This window comes from Sabethes cyaneus, chromosome 1 (genome assembly GCF_943734655.1).
Source record: "Sabethes cyaneus chromosome 1, idSabCyanKW18_F2, whole genome shotgun sequence".
Lineage (NCBI taxonomy): Eukaryota > Metazoa > Arthropoda > Insecta > Diptera > Culicidae > Sabethes > Sabethes cyaneus.
In genome coordinates, this window is record NC_071353.1 from 120,934,868 (window position 1) to 120,956,248 (window position 21,381).

Sequence of the window (21,381 nt, forward strand, 5' to 3'; positions counted from 1 at the left end):
AATCCGTGGCTTCTAAGCTGATGTTCCCGCACAGTGTACCGTCTATCATCGATACTTTGCGACGTTTGTATGGCCGGCCCGAAGCAGCCGTGAAAATTTTGCTCGCAAAAGTACGCGAAACAAAGGCCGTTGACCCACAGCGTCTTGATACACTAATCAGGTTTGGACTGAAGGTGCAACAATTGTGTGACCATTTAGTTGCTGCGAAATTGCACGCACATCTTTCGAATCCGTCGTTATTAGAAGAACTAATAGATAAATTACCAGCGTCGAGAAAACTTGATTGGGTGCGATATAAGCGAGATTTCAGATTGCCTTCGCTTAAGCATTTCGGAGAGTTTATGGAAACGTTAATAATTGATGCCAGTGAAGTAACCAGCTTGGATATGCAAAAGATCGAATATCCCAAACTAGACAGAACGAAATTAAAAGAAAAGGGACATGTGCATACTCATAGCGGCAAGGAAGAGATACCAGATAATAGTGCGGTAAAATACCCCTGCCCGATATGCGGGCAAGACCATCGAACAAGAAACTGCGAACGTTTTAGACGGATGAATCTTGCGGAACGCTTAAAAGCAGTCGAATACCACAAATTGTGTGAGGTATGTTTGTATAACCATGGCACTTGGCGGTGTAGGTCGAGATACCGGTGCAACGTCAGTGGCTGCCAGGTACGCCATCATCCACTTCTTCACCGTTTAGAACCTCGCTATAGGGATAATGCAGGTAACACCTTGAATGAGTGTCACGCTCATGGTCAGGCCGAGAAATCTGTTATGTTCCGAATCATACCTCTAACTCTTTACAATGGAGACCGCAAACTAGACACTTTTGGTTTTCTAGATGAGGGATCGTCTCTGTCGATGGTAGAAACAAATGTGCTCCAACACCTCGGTATAGATGGAACCCCTGAGCCCTTGCGTTTGGTCTGGACATCTAATATCATTCGGAATGAAAAATCCTCCCGAAGAGCAGATATAGAAGTTAGTGGAAGGGGTCAGCATACACGCTATAATCTTATGTCGGTCCGCACAGTAAACCACCTAAATTTACCGAAACAAAGTTTGGCAATAAATGAGTTGTCTGCGCGATTTGACCATCTTAAGGGCCTGCCGATAACCTCTTACACGGATGCAATTCCTAGAGTGTTAATTGGCCTTGATAATTTGAATCTATTCTCACCGTTAGAGACCCGCGTTGGCAATCCGGGTGAACCTGTGGCAGTAAGGTCCTTGCTGGGTTGGACAGTCTATGGACCAAAAGGTGAAATCTCCCCGAAACATGCTTTCCTCCATTATCACACCGTGCCTGGCGAAACTGATGAAAAATTGAATGAGATGATTCGGCGGCGGTTCGTCTTAGAGGACACAGGTGTGTCGATGGCACCTCTGCCAGAGCCAGCCGAGGAGAAAAGAGCGCGCGAGATATTAGCGAAAACGACAGCTCGTGTAGGAGACAGATTCGAAACTGGCCTTTTGTGGAAGGCAGACGATGTTCACTTTCCAGATAGCAAGCCAATGGCTATGCGAAGATTAAAGAGTTTGGAGATAAAATTAGAAAAAGATCCACAGTTGCGTGAGAACGTACACAAACAGATTCGTGAGTACGTCCGCAAGCAATACGCGCACAAAGCGACCGATATTGAGTTAGCGAGCGCTGAGCCGAACCGCGTATGGTACTTGCCGCTAAATGTAGTTACACACCCCAAAAAGCCTGATAAGAAGCGATTAGTCTGGGACGCTGCTGCTCAAGTTGATGGCGTCTCTTTAAACTCACGTCTGTTGAAAGGACCCGACTTATTAACGTCGCTCCCTTCTGTAATATGCAAGTTTAGAGAAAAGCGTATCGGGTTCGGCGGGGACATATGCGAAATGTTCCATCAGATACGGATCAAACCTGAAGATCGACATTCCCAGAGATTTATTTTTCGGTTCGACCCCAAGGACACTCCTGACGTATATCTGATGGACGTAGCGACTTTTGGCGCTAGTTGCTCTCCATGTTCAGCTCAACACGTGATGCACCGAAATGCTGATGAATGGGCCCACGAGTTCCCAGAAGCAGCCGCTGCTATCAAATCCAAAATGTACATGGATGATTATTATGATAGCGCCGATACGCCAGCGGAAGCCGCAGAACGAGCCATACAAGTTAGGGCGGTGCACGCTAGAGCCGGATTTGACATGCAAAAATGGGTAAGCAATAGCCGTGACGTCTTATTAAGACTTGGTGAGAAATCGTACGGATACCAACCACCCTCGGCGATCGGGCAGCAGGGGGAAGTAGAACGAGTTCTAGGAATCCTTTGGGATCCTAAAGAGGACGTGTTAATGTTTTCTGCCAATTTTCGGAGCCAATTTTCTGCATATATTGACGGTGGTAGCCGACCATCGAAACGAATGGCTCTGAGGTGCATTATGAGCCTCTTCGACCCGCTTGGACTGCTATCGCCGTTCCTCATTCACGGAAGAATAATCATCCAGGATCTCTGGAGGAGCGGCACGCAGTGGGATGATGAGATGCGTGACACAGAATACGAAAAATGGCTTCGCTGGACGGAGCTATTACCGAAAATAGAAAAACTTCGTATACCTCGTTATTACTTTGACGGCTGGGGCATAGACGATTCGAATTCACTGGAGCTGCACATTTTTACAGATGCTAGCGAGTCTGCTTATGGTTGCGCAGCATACGTCAGGGTTATAAATACACACGGGATAAAATGTGCGTTGGTAATGGCAAAGAGCAAAGTGGCACCTCTAAAGCACCAGTCTATCCCTCGCTTAGAGCTACAAGCCGCCGTATTAGGCGCAAGATTGAAAAGGTATGTGACGGAAAACCACACTCTACAGTTTCAAGACAGCTACCTGTGGACGGACTCGGGCGTAGTACTTTCCTGGATTCGCTCAGACCATCGCAGGTACAAGCAGTACGTCGCACACCGCGTGGGCGAAATTCTTTCACTAACGCAGCCTGAAGGATGGCGCTGGGTTCCTTCGAAGGAGAATGTGGCAGACGGGCTAACGAAGTGGGGGAAAGATACCGAGCCTGACTCAAACGGTAGATGGCTCAAGGGACCAGCATTTTTGTACCTCGATAAGCATTATTGGCCACAACAGAAGGCAGCGAGCGCGGACACAAGCGAAGAGCTTCGGACAGCGTTTCTTTTCCACCACTTGGTACTTCCAGTCAGCGTGATAGACGTGAGTCGAATCTCGAAATGGACCATCGTAGTGCGTACAATGGCATTTGTACAGAGGTTTGCGGATAATTGTCGACGTCGGAAGGCCGGGGAGCCAATTCTGACAGTGGAAGCTACACAATTACAGCGGAAATACATGCTTCGCCCCGCACCAGCGATAAAAACAGCCTTGCAGCAGATCGAGTACCAGAAAGCAGAGCGAATGCTATGGCGAATCGTACAAGGAGAATGCTATCCGGATGAAGTAAAAATTTTTATGAAAAACAGAACAGAGCCCGTCAAAAAAAGGCTCAATATAGAAAAATCTAGCGTTTTGTATAAATTGTCCCCTTTTATGGATGAACACAGTGTCCTTAGGATGGATGGTAGAAACGCGAATGCGAGTTATGCAGCCTTCGACGCGCGCTTTCCAATCATTCTGAAAAGGGACCACCCGATCACAGTTAGACTCTTGGAACATTACCACCAGAAATTCGGTCACTTGAATAAGGAAACGGTCGTTAATGAAGTGAAGCAACGATTCGAAATTGCACACCTACGTGTAGCGGTCGATCAAGTGTTTAACAGCTGTCTATGGTGCAAGATTATCAAATGTAAACCAAAACCGCCACGAATGGCTCCCCTACCGGAGCAGCGATTAACACCCTACCTCAAACCATTCAGCTACACTGGTATTGATTACATGGGGCCGCTGGAAGTAACTGTAGGAAGACGCAAGGAAAAAAGATATATTGCAGTATTCACGTGTTTAGTAGTCAGGGCTGTGCATTTGGAGGTTGCGTTTAACCTCTCTACAGAATCGTGTATTTCGGCGATAAGACGATTTGTGTGCCGCAGAGGTTCACCAATAGAAATCGTCACGGACAATGGCACTAATTTTGTTGGTGCGAGTCGTGAGCTACAAAAGCAGATTAATGCGGACTGCGCCGCGACGTTCACAGACGCTAAAACGAGATGGACTTTTAACCCCCCTTCGGCCCCACACATGGGGGGTGTATGGGAGCGTATGGTGAGAAGTGTTAAAGAGGCCATGCGGGCGCTCGATAATGGCAAGAAATTAACCGATGAAACTCTAGCAACCGTCATTTGTGAAGTAGAAGAATTTATAAACACCCGGCCCCTTACGTATATGGCACAAGGTATAGGAGAAGGCGAAGCACTTACGCCGAACCACTTCGTCAAGGGAAGCTCTTCAGGAATCAGCGATGCTCTGAAGCTGCCCGTCAGCTTAGCCGAAGCCTTGAGGAACAGCTATCAGAGATCCCAATATCTTGCTAATGAAGCATGGGGTCGATGGCTAAAGGAGTATCTCCCTTCAGTGAATAGGCGCACAAAATGGTTCGACGATGTGAGGTCCGTGAAAGTCGGAGATTTAGTTTATGTCGCAGAGGGAAAGCGTAGGTCGTGGATACGTGGAAAGGTGGAAGCAGTAGTTGAAGGCACCGATGGTAGAGTCAGGCAGGCAGTAGTAGCAACCGCATTTGGAAAAATGAGGCGACCCGTCGTGAAGCTTGCGAGGATGGAGATAGGTGATTCCGAGGTTTATCCACCGGATTCACGGGGTGGGGGATGTTCTGGCAGCACGGCATCTCCTACTTTATCATGTTGACAAGACCGACCACCAAGCAGCTGTCAGATATAGAGAAACCGGCCATTGCAATTTATAAACGTGTTCCTGCTTAGTCCACGAGGCGATTCAGCTTGATTAATTTAATTATCTATATTATATACAAAATTATAATTTACTTTCCTTATCTTATTATATAAATTCTTATTCTATATTGCTAAATTACCAACTAAAATTAAAAGTGAGTATAAAAATAAATAGTTCCTAGTGAATAACTAACCTAAAACTAGATTTGCGAACAGACTATAGGCCAGTTAATAGCCACAGTGTGCAGTTGTTAACTATTTCCTCCGGTAAAAGACAAATGTAAGCGAAATCCCTTTTATATAAACCATATGAATAAAATGAACGTTAATTTTCCAGCTTTAAGCTGTCGCCATAGTGAACCGCGCTGCTCTAAAGATTGCTTTCCGAACTCCTAACCCAACACATATAATCTCCATCTCCCTCAGCACTTAACAAAATGTTATAAAAAAGCTTTCAGCACTTCTTATGCCCCCTCCCGTGCCCTTATCACGATGCAAATACAACTTTTTTGCGATTTGGTCAGCAACTGGTTGTGTCATAAACTCGACCTTCCGTAGGTTTTTTTTTCTCGCTGTCTTCGTGTTATCAAACAACTGTGCAGGATCATTTCCAGTTTTTTTGCCGCCCGTAATCGGATCGCGTGAGATTAGCATCGGAAAATCTTTCGCACTTCATGCAGTCCGATTTCGGTGCTCTGTGGTGACAAGCAGAGAGAAAAAAAGGATCTAAATCGCAAAAGTATTATTCTTTTTTTTCATGGCTCAATAGCTGGTACGAAGCACTAGACGACAAATTTTGGAGTTTTTGTTTTATTTTTAATTTTGTTTTGTTTGGTTCTGGTAAAATTTCCCTCCTTCATAGCAAACGATGGAGGCGCCTTGCTTCTCGCTATTATTTCTTTCACTGTGTTGGACGTTAAAACAATTGTGTAGAAAAGCTAACTAAAATTAAAACTTCGTATAAACGCCAAAATAATTTGAAAATCATAATCCCTAATTTCTCGTCAAAGTTGCTTCCTTGTTGGCCAGTCTAATTAAAAGTCTTCCTCCGTTTGCTCCACTTTGCAGCCACCGGAAAGTCCTTTTTAGACAATCAACTTGAACTTATCCGTCTGGTAGTTCAGTACCATCTCGCGAAGACGGTTTTCCACAACTTTCGATTGAAAAAACTTTTATTTTTGGTGTAATGTTCACTCAATAGAACGACAAGATCGCTGAATAGCGCGCCAACGTGACACAAGACGCGAAATAGCAAAGTTTAATTCGTTAAATAATAAAGCCAACCAGGAAGCCAACGCGGTACGACATAGTTTAAATTTATTCAATCCACCTTTGACCGTCAGTGCTGTGCAGTGGCAGATGACCGGCAAATTCCGGGAAAGTCCCTTTGTCTATCTCATTCTCCTTGTTGTATCCAGCCAATACGCCCACGGCGTACTTCGGAGGATCAAGATAACCAAAAGGGGCGAAAAGTTCAAAACCAAGATTTACTCTCACCATCGTGAGTGCGATGCATAATGCATCAGCAAAACAGACGATGGACTGGTGCGGATTTTAAGGAGAACCAAAAGACGAAGAGCGGTTGCAACTAATACCCTCATTTATGCAGTTTACGCAAACAACTTGGTCTACAGCCAAGTCCGGTGAGCTTGGTAGCTACAGCTAATTCCCAAAGGAGACTACAAAGTAGGGGAGTACCTTCGATTCCACCGAAGAATAAAAACTATTTGAAAGAAACTTTGTCTGCCAAAAGCTCTACGCTAAAATCAATCTAAAAAAGTGAAACTATTTACGGAGTAAACCAGCTAAAAGGAAACACAAACGCACCGGTTAAGCTGATAAACGTTACAACGTTTCAGTGTTCCAGTTCCAACAAGCCTCTATCGTAATGAAGCATTTAATTTGAACAAAACAATCCCCGCCGAAGAATCGCTTTCACTAGGAGGGTCCTAATCGAGTTATCATCCTTGGGTGTCCTCTGAGAAATGGGAAAGAATTTTAAAAGCCAGGTCTCGAACGCTCCGAGCGTTCCTCAGGCACTCAAGCCAAGCAAACAAGCGGATCGCAACAGCACGGATCCAATTAGCAAATCGGATGAAGCCCAATTTCGCCACCTTCGAAAATTATTACCCATGTGAGATCGTAAGCCGGTTATGAGCAGTCGAACTTTCAACCGAACAATATTTACTTGCGGAATAATGTATGCAAATTTAATCAACCGTCCCTACGCTGCTGGTGGAGAGCCGAAAAAGAGTGAGGTTTCATGTAAACATTTTAACATTTTCAGCAAGGAAAACAAAAAAAAAACGCAGCTGAATATTCACCCCAAGCCGGCATTTTCTTTCATGGGAAAACATTAAACCTACATTTTATTTTGCACATGAGAGCTTACACATTCAATTCTTGTTCATTACGAGCAATTCTTAATTGGAAAGATACGAACACACAGGACTATTAGCATACCGAAGAACGAACAAACAATTTTTTGTTCGATTCTAGGTCAGCTTCCAACGGGAAAACACAATCCTGATATCCTATTCAACACCCGCGCTGATGGAAGTCCATCAATCGTGGTGAGTTGAATGCTACCTATCCATTATGAAGGGATATGAATCCTCCCTGCTGATGCTGGTTGGTCAAGTGTGTACCAGGGGAATGTAATAAAAACAAAGCGAAAAAAAAAACACATTCCCCCCAAATACCTGGAAACTAACGAATGCTGCTGCCAAACAAAAGAATTCCTGTGTAAGGTCAGGTAGAAAATTGATTTTTGCTGCCATTATTCGTTTTGCTCCCTCCTAGTTTTGATATCCCATTTGTTTTTCCCGGAAGGTGATAGCTTTTTTATTCAGTCGGAGCAAGTAACCAGCATCGGTGCGTGCACTTTGTTGCTATGGTAATAATTTTTATCAACTGTTTTGAGCTAGGAAAAGGAAAGAAACACAATTATCGGTCTATTATTATTATAACCATCAATCCATAAAACATACATGCGGAAAATTGTTTCCATGTTGCAAAGATTTATTTAAATTTTTTTTGGATTTCACGCTTACCTATATCATTTACGATGACTTTTTATCTCGATTTTACAACGACTTTACGATGATTGTACCACTATTACACCAGTTTATGATTTGACGACGGTTTTACGATGATGTTACGATAACTGTACAATGAGCTTGCAACAATATTACGACTATTAAAGACGATTTTTCAATCAAGTTTATGTTCATATACGATTTAACGACTATGTTAAAAACAATTTTACAATGATCTTACGATAGTTTTATGACGTTTTATGCCACGATTTACCGACGATTAAACATCACCTTAACAATGGTTTTACGACATTTTTATGACAATTTACGATGATTTTTCGACAATTTACAATGATTGTACGATGCTTTTACAGATGATTTTATGACGGTATTTTTTTATTTATTCATTTTAATTTCAACCGACTCGTGGTCTGAATGAAAAAGGCTGCGAAAAGGTAGATTTTACAATGACTTTACAAACGATTTCACGTAGATTTTAAGATGATTTTATGATGATTTATTAAGATTTTATAGGCGACTTGAGGTCAATTTTACGACCGTTCTCGGACAAGTTTGAAGCGATTTTACAACGATTTAATCATGATTTTACGATGATCTTAGATTTTAAAACTTTACGATTTCACGGTTTACGATAATTTCACGATGATTTATGGTAATTTCACCGCCATTTTATAGCATCTATTTTTCAATTTCACGATTTTACAACGGACGTACAACGATTGAATGATGATTTAACGATGAATTTACAACAATCTTGCGACAATTTAGTAGAAGTTTTAAGAACGATTACAGTTTATGTTGATTTTACGATTATTATGTGACGTAACATATGTTATATTTTGCGTTACGATTTTATGACTATTTTATAGACGAGACGGAGAGAGATTTTATAGACGATTTCACGACGATATTGTGACATTTTTACAACGATTTTAAGACAGTTTCGTGACCGTTTTACGTCAATTTAGGCCATTGCAAATCATATTTAAAGTTTTTGTCACCCCCCCCCCCCTTGGAAATTGGCTTGAAAAATCGGGGGGCAAAAAAATAATTTGTAGGATATGAGTCAAATTTCTTTTTATAAAATCAACTAGCTGACCCGACAAACTTCGTATTGCCACAAATTAACCTGTGTTGTACATAAATCATGAATCTCGGATGATCTTTGTCACAATTTCGAGTTTTGCAAGCCCCCCCAGTGGGCAGCACTTCCGACGGCGGGTCACCGGCAACACTCGCGACCATCTCGTCCTGAATGATCTAGTGTTACTATAGATAGTTTTTGTGGTCTTGTATTGACTAATGTTTTATGGAAGAGTCTCGAATTTCTCGAGTTTGATTAGTTTTTGAGTTTCGCAAAAATTTCTGTTTTATTTGTATGAGAGTCCATATCCCCCTACCACAGGGGTGAGAGGTCTCTAACTATCGTAAAATAAATTCAAGACTCCAAAATCTCCCACATGCCAAATTTGGTTCCATTTGCTTGATTAGTTCTCAAGTTATAAGGAAATTTGAATTTCCCTTGTATGGGAGCTCCCCTCTTAAAAGGGGAAGGAGTCGTAATTCACCATAGAAAAAATTTCTGCCATCTAAAACTCCCACATGCCAAATTTGGTTCCATTTGATTGATTAGTTCTCGAGGTAAGAGGAAATTTGCATTTCATTTGTATGGAAGCCCACCCTCTTAAAAGGGAGATGGGCCATAACTCGCTTTCTAAAGAAGAGAGGGGTCTCAATTCACCATAGAAAAAAAATCTTGCGTCCAAAACCACTTACATGTCAAATTTGGTTCCATTTGCTTGATTAGTTCTCGAGTTATGAGGAAATTTGTTTTTCATTTGTATAGGAGCCCCCCCCCCCTCTCTTAAAGTGGGGAAATCCATAGAAAATATACCATAGAAAATATTCTTGCCTACAAAAACACCCACATGATAAATTTGGTTCCATTTGCTTGATTAGTTCTAGAGTTATGAGGAAATTTGTATTTCGTTTGTATAGGAGCCCCCCCTCTTAAAAGGGTAAGGGGTCCTAATTCATCATAGAAAAAATGGTTGCCTCCAAAAACACCCACATGCCAAATATGATTCCATTTGCTTGATTAGTTCTCGAATTATGAGGAAATTTGTATTTCATTTGTGTAGAAGCACCCCCTCTAAAAGTTGGGAGGGGTCCTAATTCAGCATAGAAAATATTTTTGCCCTCGAAAACTTTCACATGCCAAATTTGGTTTCATTTGCTTGATTAGCTCTCGAGTTATGAGGAAATTTGTATTTCATTTGTATAGGAGCCCCCCCTCCTAAAGCGAGGAGGGGTCCCAGTTCATCATAGAAAAAATTTTTGTCTCCAAAAACACCCACGTGTCAAATTTGGTTCCATTTGCTTGATTAGTTCTCGAGTTATGAGGAAATTTGTATTTCGTTTGTATAGGAGCCCCCCTCTTAAAGTGGGGAGAGGTTCTAATTCACCATAGAAAATATTCATGCCCTAGAAAACTTTTACATGCCAAATTTGGTTCCATTTGCTTGATTAATTCTCGAGTTATGAGGAAATTTGCATTTCATTTGTATAGGAGCCCCCCTTCCTAAAGTGGGGAGGGATCCCAATTCGTCATAGAAAAAAATTTTGTCTCCAAAAACACCCACGTGCCAAATTTTGTTCCATTTGCTTGATTAGTTCTCGAGTTATGAGGAAATTTGTATTTCGTTTGTATAGGAGCCCCCCTCTTAAAGTGGGGAGGGGTCCTAATTCACCATAGAAAATATTCTTGCCCTCGAAAACTTTCATATGCCAAATTTTGTTCCATTTGCTTGATTAGTTCTTCAGTTATGAGGAAATTTGTATTTCATGTGTATAGGATCCCCCCTCCTAAAACGGGGAGGGGTCCCAATTCATCATAAAAAAAATTTTTGTCTCCAAAAACACCCACATGCCAAATTTGGTTCCATTTGCTTAATTACTTCTCGAGTTATGAGGAAAATTGTGTTTCTTTGGTACAGGAGCCCCCCCTCTTAAAGTGGGGAGGGGTCCTAATTTACTATAGAAAATATTCTTGCCCTCGAAAACCTTCACATGCCAAATTTGGTTCCATTTGCTTGATTAGTTCTCGAGTTATGAGGAAATTTGTATGGAAGAGGAGAGGAGTTATAATTCCCCTTATAAAGAGGGGAGGGGTCTCAATTTACCATAGAATAAATTCTTGTCACCGAAAACACCCACATGCCAAATTTTGGTCTATTTGCTTGATTAGTTGTCGAGTTATGCAGAAATTTGTGTTTCATTTGTATGGGAGCCCCCCCTCTTAGTGGGGGGAGGGGTTTCTAATCATCACTAAAACCTTTCCTGGCCCCAAAAAACCTCTACATGCATATTTTCATGCCGATTGGTTCAGTAGTTTTCGATTCTATAAGGAACATGCGGACAGACAGACAGACAGAAATCCTTCTTTATAGGTATAGATTGTCTGTGGGCTCTACAGTCTGAAAAACTCGAAAAATGAGTCTCCGAGTTGAATTAACGCTTCTAGCACGAAACAGAAATGGAAATTCGAACAATGGAATTTCCGAAAATCGTCCAAAAAAATTTTCCTTCGTGTTTGTCTTTTTACCTTTGTTATACTATAACAAAGGTTTAAAAATTGGTCGAAAAACACGAAGTTCATCCGAGGCCGAGTCACATATACCAATCGACAAGGTTCGACGAATTGAGCAATGCCTGTGTGTTTGTGTGTGTGTGTGTGTGTGTGTGTGTGTGTGTGTGTGTGTGTGTGTGTGTGTGTGTGTGTGTGTGTGTGTGTGTGTGTGTGTGTGTGTGTGTGTGTGTGTGTGTGTGTGTGTGTGTGTGTGTGTGTGTGTGTGTGTGTGTGTGTGTGTGTGTGTGTGTGTGTGTGTGTGTGTGTGTGTGTGTGTGTGTGTGTGTGTGTGTGTGTGTGTGTGTGTGTGTGTGTGTGTGTGTGTGTGTGTGTGTGTGTGTGTGTGTGTGTGTGTGTGTGTGTGTGTGTGTGTGTGTGTGTGTGTGTGTGTGTGTGTGAGTGTGTGTGTGTGTGTGTGTGTGTGTGTGACGCTTGACTTTAGTCGTCTGTTTCTCGGAGATGGCTGAACCGATTCGTTTGCTATTACGCTTATTTGATCACTATTGAATGGATTTGCGGTCCGACATTTTGTTTAAAAGTTATAAACAAAAATGTAAAAATTACGTGACATGATTTTCTCCGGAACCGCCCAACCGATTTCAACAATTTTAGTATCAAATGAAGGCTCTTGCTACTGCAATTTTTTTGGGAGAGTTTTATCGCAAACAATCAAGCGGTTCAAAAGTTTTGCTTAAAAATGTGCTTTTTCAAGGTGTCAATTAGTCGAACGTTTCTCAGAGATGGCCAAACCGATTTATGCGCTATTAGTCTCATTTGGTAGGTAATATAGCCTCATAGATCGCTATTGATTTGCTTTTGGATTGGGTGTTTAATTTGAAAGTTATGAGCAGTCGTGTACAGCATAATAAAAGTTACAATTATTTTTTCTTTTCTTTTCAACGACGTATAGCAGTCGGCTTTTACTTTTCTGTTGGGGAAGAATAAATGCTTAATGCGAGAAATGAAGATTCAGGCAAACTGAAAATTCTTGATATTAGGCCAAAAATATAAACTTAGCGAAGGTGAGAGTCGAACTCACAGCTCCCAATCTCTAGTTGAGCGTGTTGTTTAACCAATTACACCACTAAGCCGTCTATACTCTGTGGTCTTATATCAAGGTTTTGTTATGACGCTTGCCTGATTCTATCATTCATTCATTCATTCATTCATTCATTCATTCATTCATTCGCGCTGGATAAATGTGCGAATGAATGATAGAATCAGGCAAGCGTCATAACAAAACCTTGATATAAGACCACAGAGTATAGACGGCTTAGTGGTGTAATTGGTTAAACAACACGTTCAACTAGAGATTGGGAGCTGTGAGTTCGACTCTCACCTTCGCTAAGTTTATATTTTTGGCCTAATATCAAGAATTTTCAGTTTGCCTGAATCTTCATTTCTCGCATTAAGCATTTATTCTTCCCCAACGTTATAATTATTTATAACGTATTTAACCAGATAATTAATCAGATTTCAATTATTTTAGTATCAAACAGGAGGCCTTAATGCTGTAAACATATCTGCTAAATATTATTAGAATTGGCCTTACCAGTCAAAAGTTAATTGATGAATTTGATGAATTGATGAAATTATTTAAGCAAACTTTACTGATATGAACCAAACAGAAAAAAACGCGATCATGTGCTCTAGCGTAAAAATACTTAATTTTCCAGGTGGTGTGTCTTTGGAAAAGTTTATTTAAAAAATTTGGTGCAACTTTTTACATTATTAGGGTGACCGTAAATCTACCTATTAGGGTGATACAAATTTTTGTTTTTTTAAATGCGTCCAAAAAAGTACAGTGTCTCCACAAAAGTTATAGAACACAGTAAAATAAGCAACTTTGCTGTACATAGTAACTATCTATCTCTTACTGGTTGCGAAGTGTAACGATTTTTTTTAAAAATGCAGCGAAAATTAAAAAGTTGAGACATCGAAAAGCGGTTACGTCACAATTTAGATAAGTAATTTTTACACGTCAAAAAAATTCACCCAGATTGATCCTCTAAGATACTGCGATACACGCACAGTCGCTGAAAACATATGATTTCGAGGAGAGCGCGTTTAAACAATTGTACAGCACTGCACTTCCCTTCAAGTAATCCAACAGTTTTACTGTAAATTCTCAACGAGACCACGTACCGAAAAATACTATGGGCTCAACATTTCTAAAGATAAAAAAGCCTTCTGAAAATGCAAAACAAACAAGTTTTTCGATTTACCAGTGAGGGTCCCCCTTCAGTTTCTGAATTCAGCTAAAGTACAATATATGACATCTTTAAGTACTCAAAATTGCAAAAGTAGCTCATTTGTTGACATATAAAGTGGCCAGGGTTACATTGGCCACAGCTGGACACATTCTAGGAACGCTCCGAATACATCCAGGAAAACGGACAGTTAAACCAAACCCCAGAATGTCACCCCGCTATTAACTCAAAATAACAAATTATACAAATAAAAGGAAGACATTTTTTGATTGCCTTGGAATATTATACAAATTTATCAGTATGTTACATAGACATGCATATGTATTGATGATAACTATCATAGTGTTATCAAAAAGTTGAGTTCCGAAGGCGTGTCGAATTCTAACTCAAATGACAAATGAGATGGTATAACAAAGGTTCCTTTCACCAATAGGTGGATTAAATCGGGTTTTTCGTATATTTTTGCATAGAAAATAATAACGTATATATTATAAGCAAGAATAGATTCGGTTTTCACGTTTAAACCTTAAATAAAAATTCTTAAAATCCATGTTTTTTTTTGCTCGATTAAAAAATTCACTTTGTTTTTTTTTTCGCCCCCCCCCCCCCCTTCAGTGGCCTAACACCGGAAGGACAAAAACTTATAAAATATTTGTAATGGCCTTATTACAATTTAGCAATTACACGATTTTACGATGGCCCTACGACGGTTTCATAAAGATTTCACGATGACTTTACAATTATTTTACAGAAGATTTTACGATACTTTTACGACGATTTCACTACAATTTACTACCCAAGTAACAATTCGAGTTTTTTTTACTCTCTTTTGATGAGTGTTATGACTAAAATTGGTCATGAAAACGCAGTAAAAGTGCAATTCAACTCATATTGTTACTTTGGTATTATTTTACGATGACTTTTCACACGATTACAGGACGATCTTACAATGATTTCATGGCGATTATTGAGCAATTTGCTAAGATTTTATGGGCGATTTTGTGACGACGATTTACGACAATTTTAAAATGATTCTACAACGATCTTGGTATGATTTTACGATGTTTTATAAACGATTTGACTACAAGCTTACGTCAATTTTATGACGCTATAACCGATGGTTCTAAAAGGATTGTACGACACTCTTAACACAATTTTATTATAATTTATTGTGATATTATGACGACTTTATTAACGATTTTAAGTCGATATCACAGTATTTCAACGATTTCTCGACAATTTACTGCGATTTTCGATAAAGCGATTGGTATTATTTTACGATGACTTTTCACACGATTTCAACGATCTTACTATGATTTAACGATGATCTTCGATTTTATTAATGTGTGATTTTACGATTTACGATGACTTTACAATGATTTGTGGTAATTTTACTGCGGTTTTACAACACCTATTTTATAAGTTTACGATTTAACAACGATTTTACGACGATTTTACGATGAATTTGCAACAATCTTAATGTCGAAACGGAGATTTAACGACGATTTTACTACAATTCATATCGGTTTTACGATTATTGTATGACTATTTTACGATTGACGACAATTTTACTGTAATTTTATGACGATTCTATGGCAATTTACAAAGATATTATTTACAATTTCTTAACAGTATTACGATATTTATGACAATTTTTTTGCCTCCCAGTTGGCCTCGAGGTATGACGCTGGCCTAATAAGCTAGTCGCCGTATGTTCGAATCTCGGCTGGGTGAGGCTGTTAGAGTCAATAGGATTGTAGCAACTGGCCCTGCAATTGTCCTGTACTCTACCAGCTGGCTGCGAAGTCTGTCGTATAAAAACAGAAGGTCAAGTTTCGATAGCGGAATGTAGCATCTAGGTTTTTGTTTTGCTTTTTGATATGACGATTTTAGGACAATTTAATGACTTTATTACGTCAACTTGCTAAAATTTAACGCGATTTTTTTACGACGGTATTACGAAGATTTCATGACGATTTCACAACGATTTTACGATATTTTTCCGACAATTTCATGAAAAGTTACGATGACTGTTAAAACGATGACATGGCGATCTTACGTTTATTTTACGATAGTTTTACGACGATTTTCCACAGATTACACACATCACATAGATCCACAACTTACTAAGATTTTATAGACGATTTTATTCACATCGATTTTTCGACGATTTTGGGATATTGCTTAAACGATCTTACCATGATTTACGACGATTTGGCGACAATTTTACATTAATTTCAGGACAATTTCGTGTCGGTTTTACAATTCAACGATAATTTTACAGTTGGTTTTACGGTGGTCTGACGACGGCTTTATGGCTTTATGTTTTTGAGACGATTTCACAATGATTTTACCCTGATTTTACGATTAAGCGACAATTTGATGACGATTTTTCGACGAACGATCTTACAACGTATTGTTAACGAATTTATGACAATTTATGTCGATTATTTGACAACAGACTATGTTTTACACGATCTTAGAGACAATTTTTCGGCGGTCTTACAGTAATTCAAAAAAAAATTCCACCACAGAGTGTTTATAGCGTTTTTTGACGATCTGACGGCACATTTCGGACAATTTTATGATAATTTACTGTGATTTCACAACGATCTTATGATGATCGACAATGATCGTTTTTTACCCAATTTGAAAATTATTTTATGTTGATTTTAGGACGTTTTAGCGATAATTTTCGACGAAGTAACGATGATTTTATAAATAATTTTTCTATTGTCTTACCACAATTTTGACGTTGATTCTATAGCAATTTTTTGTCGGTTTTGTGAAGCCTATACGACACTATTACAAAGATTTCTTATCGATTTCATAGACGATTTTGTTACGATGATTTTGTCACGATTTTGTAACAATTTTCGGTGATTTGACGTGGCTTTTACAGCGATTTCAAAACGATTTTAAAACAGTAGTTTTATGGCGCCATGTGATGATTTTACGACGACTTCAGGCGATTTTGCAATAATTTATAACGACTTGGCGTCGATTTGACAACCTTTTTAGGATACATTATGGCGATGTTACGATCTTAGAATGATTTCAAGGAAACTTATGATGTTTTAACTGCAATTTAACCCTCCAACTGGGAACATCGTAAAAACGGTGCGATCAAGCAAATGACTATTTTTTCATAAAAGTACACACAAAAGAAGCTCATGTTTTGATTTTCATGCAAAACTAATTATCTGGAGTAGCGCTAGATAAGAAATAGTCCAATTTCCCTTTTTCGTTTTTCATATCTTACGCTTTACCCAGATAATTTTCCAATCCAGATCTATTTCAGAAGTGAAATAAAACATGAAAATTACTGACAGAAAAAAATTGGGATCAATCATTTTGTTCTACATATCCTTTTTCTTCAAAAGTAAAAAAGGAATATTCGCGTAATAATTTTTTTCGGAATTTTCCTGAATTCTTGATTTTGAAAGATGATAGCTTTAGAACGCATGGTCAGAATGTTGTGATATTAATATCAAAATGTCAAGAAATCTATCCTGAACACATTTTTCATATTGTCAATTCAACACAAATTTCTTATGTGGCTCTGGAGCTTCAGAAGCGATGGCCGACGGTCTTTCCTGTCAGAGGGTTTAAACAATTTTGCACTATTTTGCTAATTAGGCCATTGTAAATCATTTTCAAAGTTTTTGTCACCCCCTCCCCCCTTGGAAATTGGCCTGAAAAATCGAGGGGCAAAAAAATAATTTGCAGGATAGGAGTTAAATTTGAAAAATTAGTGTACGAGTTGAGTTAACGCTCCTAGCATTAAATAGAAATGGAAATTCAAACAACGGAATTTCCGAAAATCGACGGAAAAAATTTTCTTTCATTTTTGTATTTTTTTCGTAGATTTTTGCATGGAAAATAACAACGTATATATTAAAAGCAGGAATAGATTTGGTTTCCACGTTTAAACCTCAAATAAAAATGCCTACAATCCATATTTTTTTGCCCGATTAAAAAATTCTCTTTGTTTTTCTTTTGCCCCTCAGTGGCCGCCCTCCAGTGGCCTAACACCGGAGGGACAAAAACAGTTTTCCTGTTTAACTGTTTCAGTGTTTTACAATTTTCTATTTTCTATCTTCTATTTTCTATTTTCAATTTTCAATTTTCAATTTTCAATTTTCAATTTTCAATTTTCAATTTTCAATTTTCAATTTTCAATTTTCAATTTTCAATTTTCAATTTTCAATTTTCAATTTTCTATTTTCTATTTTCTATTTTCTATTTTCTATTTTCTATTTTCTATTTTCTATTTTCTATTTTCTATTTTCTATTTTCTATTTTCTATTTTCTATTTTCTATTTTCTATTTTCTATTTTCTATTTTCTATTTTCTATTTTCTATTTTCTATTTTCTATTTTCTATTTTCTATTTTCTATTTTCTATTTTCTATTTTCTATTTTCTATTTTCTATTTTCTATTTTCTATTTTCTATTTTCTATTTTCAATTTTCAATTTTCAATTTTCAATTTTCAATTTTCAATTTTCAATTTTCAATTTTCAATTTTCAATTTTCAATTTTCAATTTTCAATTTTCAATTTTCAATTTTCTATTTTCTATTTTCTATTTTCTATTTTCTATTTTCTATTTTCTATTTTCTATTTTCTATTTTCTATTTTCTATTTTCTATTTTCTATTTTCTATTTTCTATTTTCTATTTTCTATTTTCTATTTTCTATTTTCTATTTTCTATTTTCTATTTTCTATTTTCTATTTTCTATTTTCTATTTTCTATTTTCTATTTTCTATTTTCTATTTTCTATTTTCTATTTTCTATTTTCTATTTTCTATTTTCTATTTTCTATTTTCTATTTTCTATTTTTTATTTTCTATTTTTTATTTTCTATTTTCTATTTTCTATTTTCTATTTTCTATTTTCTATTTTCTATTTTCTATTTTCTATTTTCTATTTTCTATTTTCTATTTTCTATTTTCTATTTTCTATTTTCTATTTTCTATTTTCTATTTTCTATTTTCTATTTTCTATTTTCTATTTTCTATTTTCTATTTTCTATTTTCTATTTTCTATTTTCTATTTTCTATTTTCTATTTTCTATTTTCTATTTTCTATTTTCTATTTTCTATTTTCTATTTTCTATTTTCTATTTTCTATTTTCTATTTTCTATTTTCTATTTTCTATTTTCTATTTTCTATTTTCTATTTTCTATTTTCTATTTTCTATTTTCTATATAAGAAAATGTTTTTCTGTTTTCTGTTTTCTGTTCTCTGTTTTCTGTTTTCTGTTTTCTGTTTTCTATTTTCTGTTTCCTGTTTTCTGTTTTCTGTTTTCTGTTTTCTGTTTTCTGTTTTCTGTTTTCTGTTTTCTGTTTCCTGTTTTCTGTTTTCTGTTTTCTGTTTTCTGTTTTCTGTTTTCTGTTTTCTGTTTTCTGTTTTCTGTTTTCTGTTTTCTGTTTTCTGTTTTCTGTTTTCTGTTTTCTGTTTTCTGTTTTCTGTTTTCTGTTTTCTGTTTTCTGTTTTCTGTTTTCTGTTTTCTGTTTTCTGTTTTCTGTTTTCTGTTTTCTGTTTTCTGTTTTCTGTTTTCTGTTTTCTGTTTTCTGTTTTCTGTTTTCTGTTTTCTGTTTTCTGTTTTCTGTTTTCTGTTTTCTGTTTTCTGTTTTCTGTTTTCTGTTTTCTGTTTTCTGTTTTCTGTTTTCTGTTTTCTTTTTTCTGTTTTCTGTTTTCTGTTTTCTGTTTTCTGTTTTCTGTTTTCTGTTTTCTGTTTTCTGTTTTCTGTTTTCTGTTTTCTGTTTTCTGTTTTCTGTTTTCTGTTTTCTGTTTTCTGTTTTCTGTTTTCTGTTTTCTGTTTTCTGTTTTCTGTTTTCTGTTTTCTGTTTTCTGTTTTCTGTTTTCTGTTTTCTGTTTTCTGTTTTCTGTTTTCTGTTTTCTGTTTTCTGTTTTCTGTTTTCTGTTTTCTGTTTTCTGTTTTCTGTTTTCTGTTTTCTGTTTTCTGTTTTCTGTTTTCTGTTTTATGTTTTCTGTTTTCTGTTTTCTGTTTTCTGTTTTCTGTTTTCTGTTTTCTGTTTTCTGTTTTCTGTTTTCTGTTTTCTGTTTTCTGTTTTCTGTTTTCTGTTTTCTGTTTTCTGTTTTCTGTTTTCTGTTTTCTGTTTTCTGTTTTCTGTTTTCTGTTTTCTGTTTTCTGTTTTCTGTTTTCTGTTTTCTGTTTTCTGTTTTCTGTTTTCTGTTTTCTGTTTTCTGTTTTCTGTTTTCTGTTTTCTGTTTTCTGTTTTCTGTTTTCTGTTTTCTGTTTTCTGTTTTCTGTTTTCTGTTTTCTGTTTTCTGTTTTCTGTTTTCTGTTTTCTGTTTTCTGTTTTCTGTTTTCTGTTTTCTGTTTTCTGTTTTCTGTTTTCTGTTTTCTGTTTTCTGTTTTCTGTTTTCTGTTTTCTGTTTTCTGTTTTCTGTTTTCTGTTTTCTGTTTTCTGTTTTCTGTTTTCTGTTTTCTGTTTTCTGTTTTCTGTTTTCTGTTTTCTGTTTTCTGTTTTCTGTTTTCTGATATCTATTGTCTGTTTTTTGGTTTTCTTTTTATTAATACTTTTGACTAATATAATTGACTATTTTGTATTAATTTGGTCCGACAGAGCTAGTACGTTCTTGTATCGGGCGATGCTGCAGCAGCAAGGATATTTTCGGTTCATCTTACCTACTATTTGCATTGCTCAAAGCCATCATACCAACAACCTAGTAATTGTACTATTTCTGTACTAAGCCTTTCGAGCGCATTTAATGGGAAAATGACAATGCTCTTACTCGAGAGCAATTGAAAAGAAATAGAGCCGTCCTTCTTCGGTACTGTAGCAATGCGTTCGTCAATAAATCATGAAAAGTAGGTTTCCAGCAGTCAGTGCAACAGAGCCCCGTTGGGCTTTTCTCGAAAGAGCTGCTGCACACATCGATGACATGTGTTTGTCAATATAATTCCCATTTATTTGCTCTGTCAGCCAACGGCAGCTGCATTAGCAGCAGCAGCAGCAGCAGCAACAGTAGCAGCAGTAGAGAAATCATTGCTGTATGACATCGGAGCAAATCCTTTTTGGCTTCCGCTGGGTCCCCCAGTCCGGGCTTCCTGCTTGCCCTAACGGAAAAGTCCGGAAGAAAATTGTATTGATTTACTTCCCCCATGGGGAGGAGCAAATAATTTTCTTTTATTATCAGTTTTCACTTACCTACTACAAACGTGCACAACATTTTGGGGTGGAATGAAATGGTCAAGCGAAACGGTAGGTAACGAATCGAATCGTATGGGATGCTGGGAGGGCAGCACGGGGTGATTGGATGGAGGTTCTGGCAAATTGTGCCGGTTTACAGTAACAATAGAGATTTATGTGTAGCTCTTTGAAGGAAAATTGCAGTGAAAGCTGCAGCAGAAATGCAATCACGCACGGTCGATGAAACCCGACCAAGGCGAAGCTCTTCGGGGGAAACCTTAAGCAAGTGTGTAATTTAAAGAAGCAAAAGCAACATTTATTTGTTTCATCCTAGACTTGCCAGGTATGAACGTGTATATACTAGTTGGTGGACTGAAAAGCCGAAACATATTTTGATAGTGGATCGAACCGTTGATGGAGGGTATTGTTTGTGTTAACAATACCTAATCTTTGCGATACTT

General features: G+C 37.6%; 1 protein-coding gene across 1 annotated transcript; it reads left to right on the top strand.

The window, feature by feature from the left end:
- Window positions 1–621: 621 nt before the first annotated feature.
- On the top strand, window positions 622–20,787 carry LOC128746180 (uncharacterized). The gene is made up of 3 exons (XM_053843222.1): window positions 622–674; window positions 719–4,602; window positions 20,714–20,787. The coding sequence occupies exons 1-3, from the start codon at window positions 622–624 to the stop codon at window positions 20,785–20,787; spliced, it is 4,011 nt and encodes a 1,336-aa protein (XP_053699197.1).
- The last annotated feature ends 594 nt before the right edge of the window (window positions 20,788–21,381 follow it).

Bases quoted from the DNA above. Each gene is read 5' to 3' on its own strand.
- LOC128746180 (XM_053843222.1), top strand. From the start codon at position 622: ATGGCACTTGGCGGTGTAGGTCGAGATACCGGTGCAACGTCAGTGGCT. The intron at 675-718 runs GTACGCCATCAT...ACCTCGCTATAG, and splicing joins GCAACGTCAGTGGCTGCCAG to GGATAATGCAGGTAACACCT. The intron at 4,603-20,713 runs GTAGGTCGTGGA...TTGCTCTGTCAG, and splicing joins TTATGTCGCAGAGGGAAAGC to CCAACGGCAGCTGCATTAGC.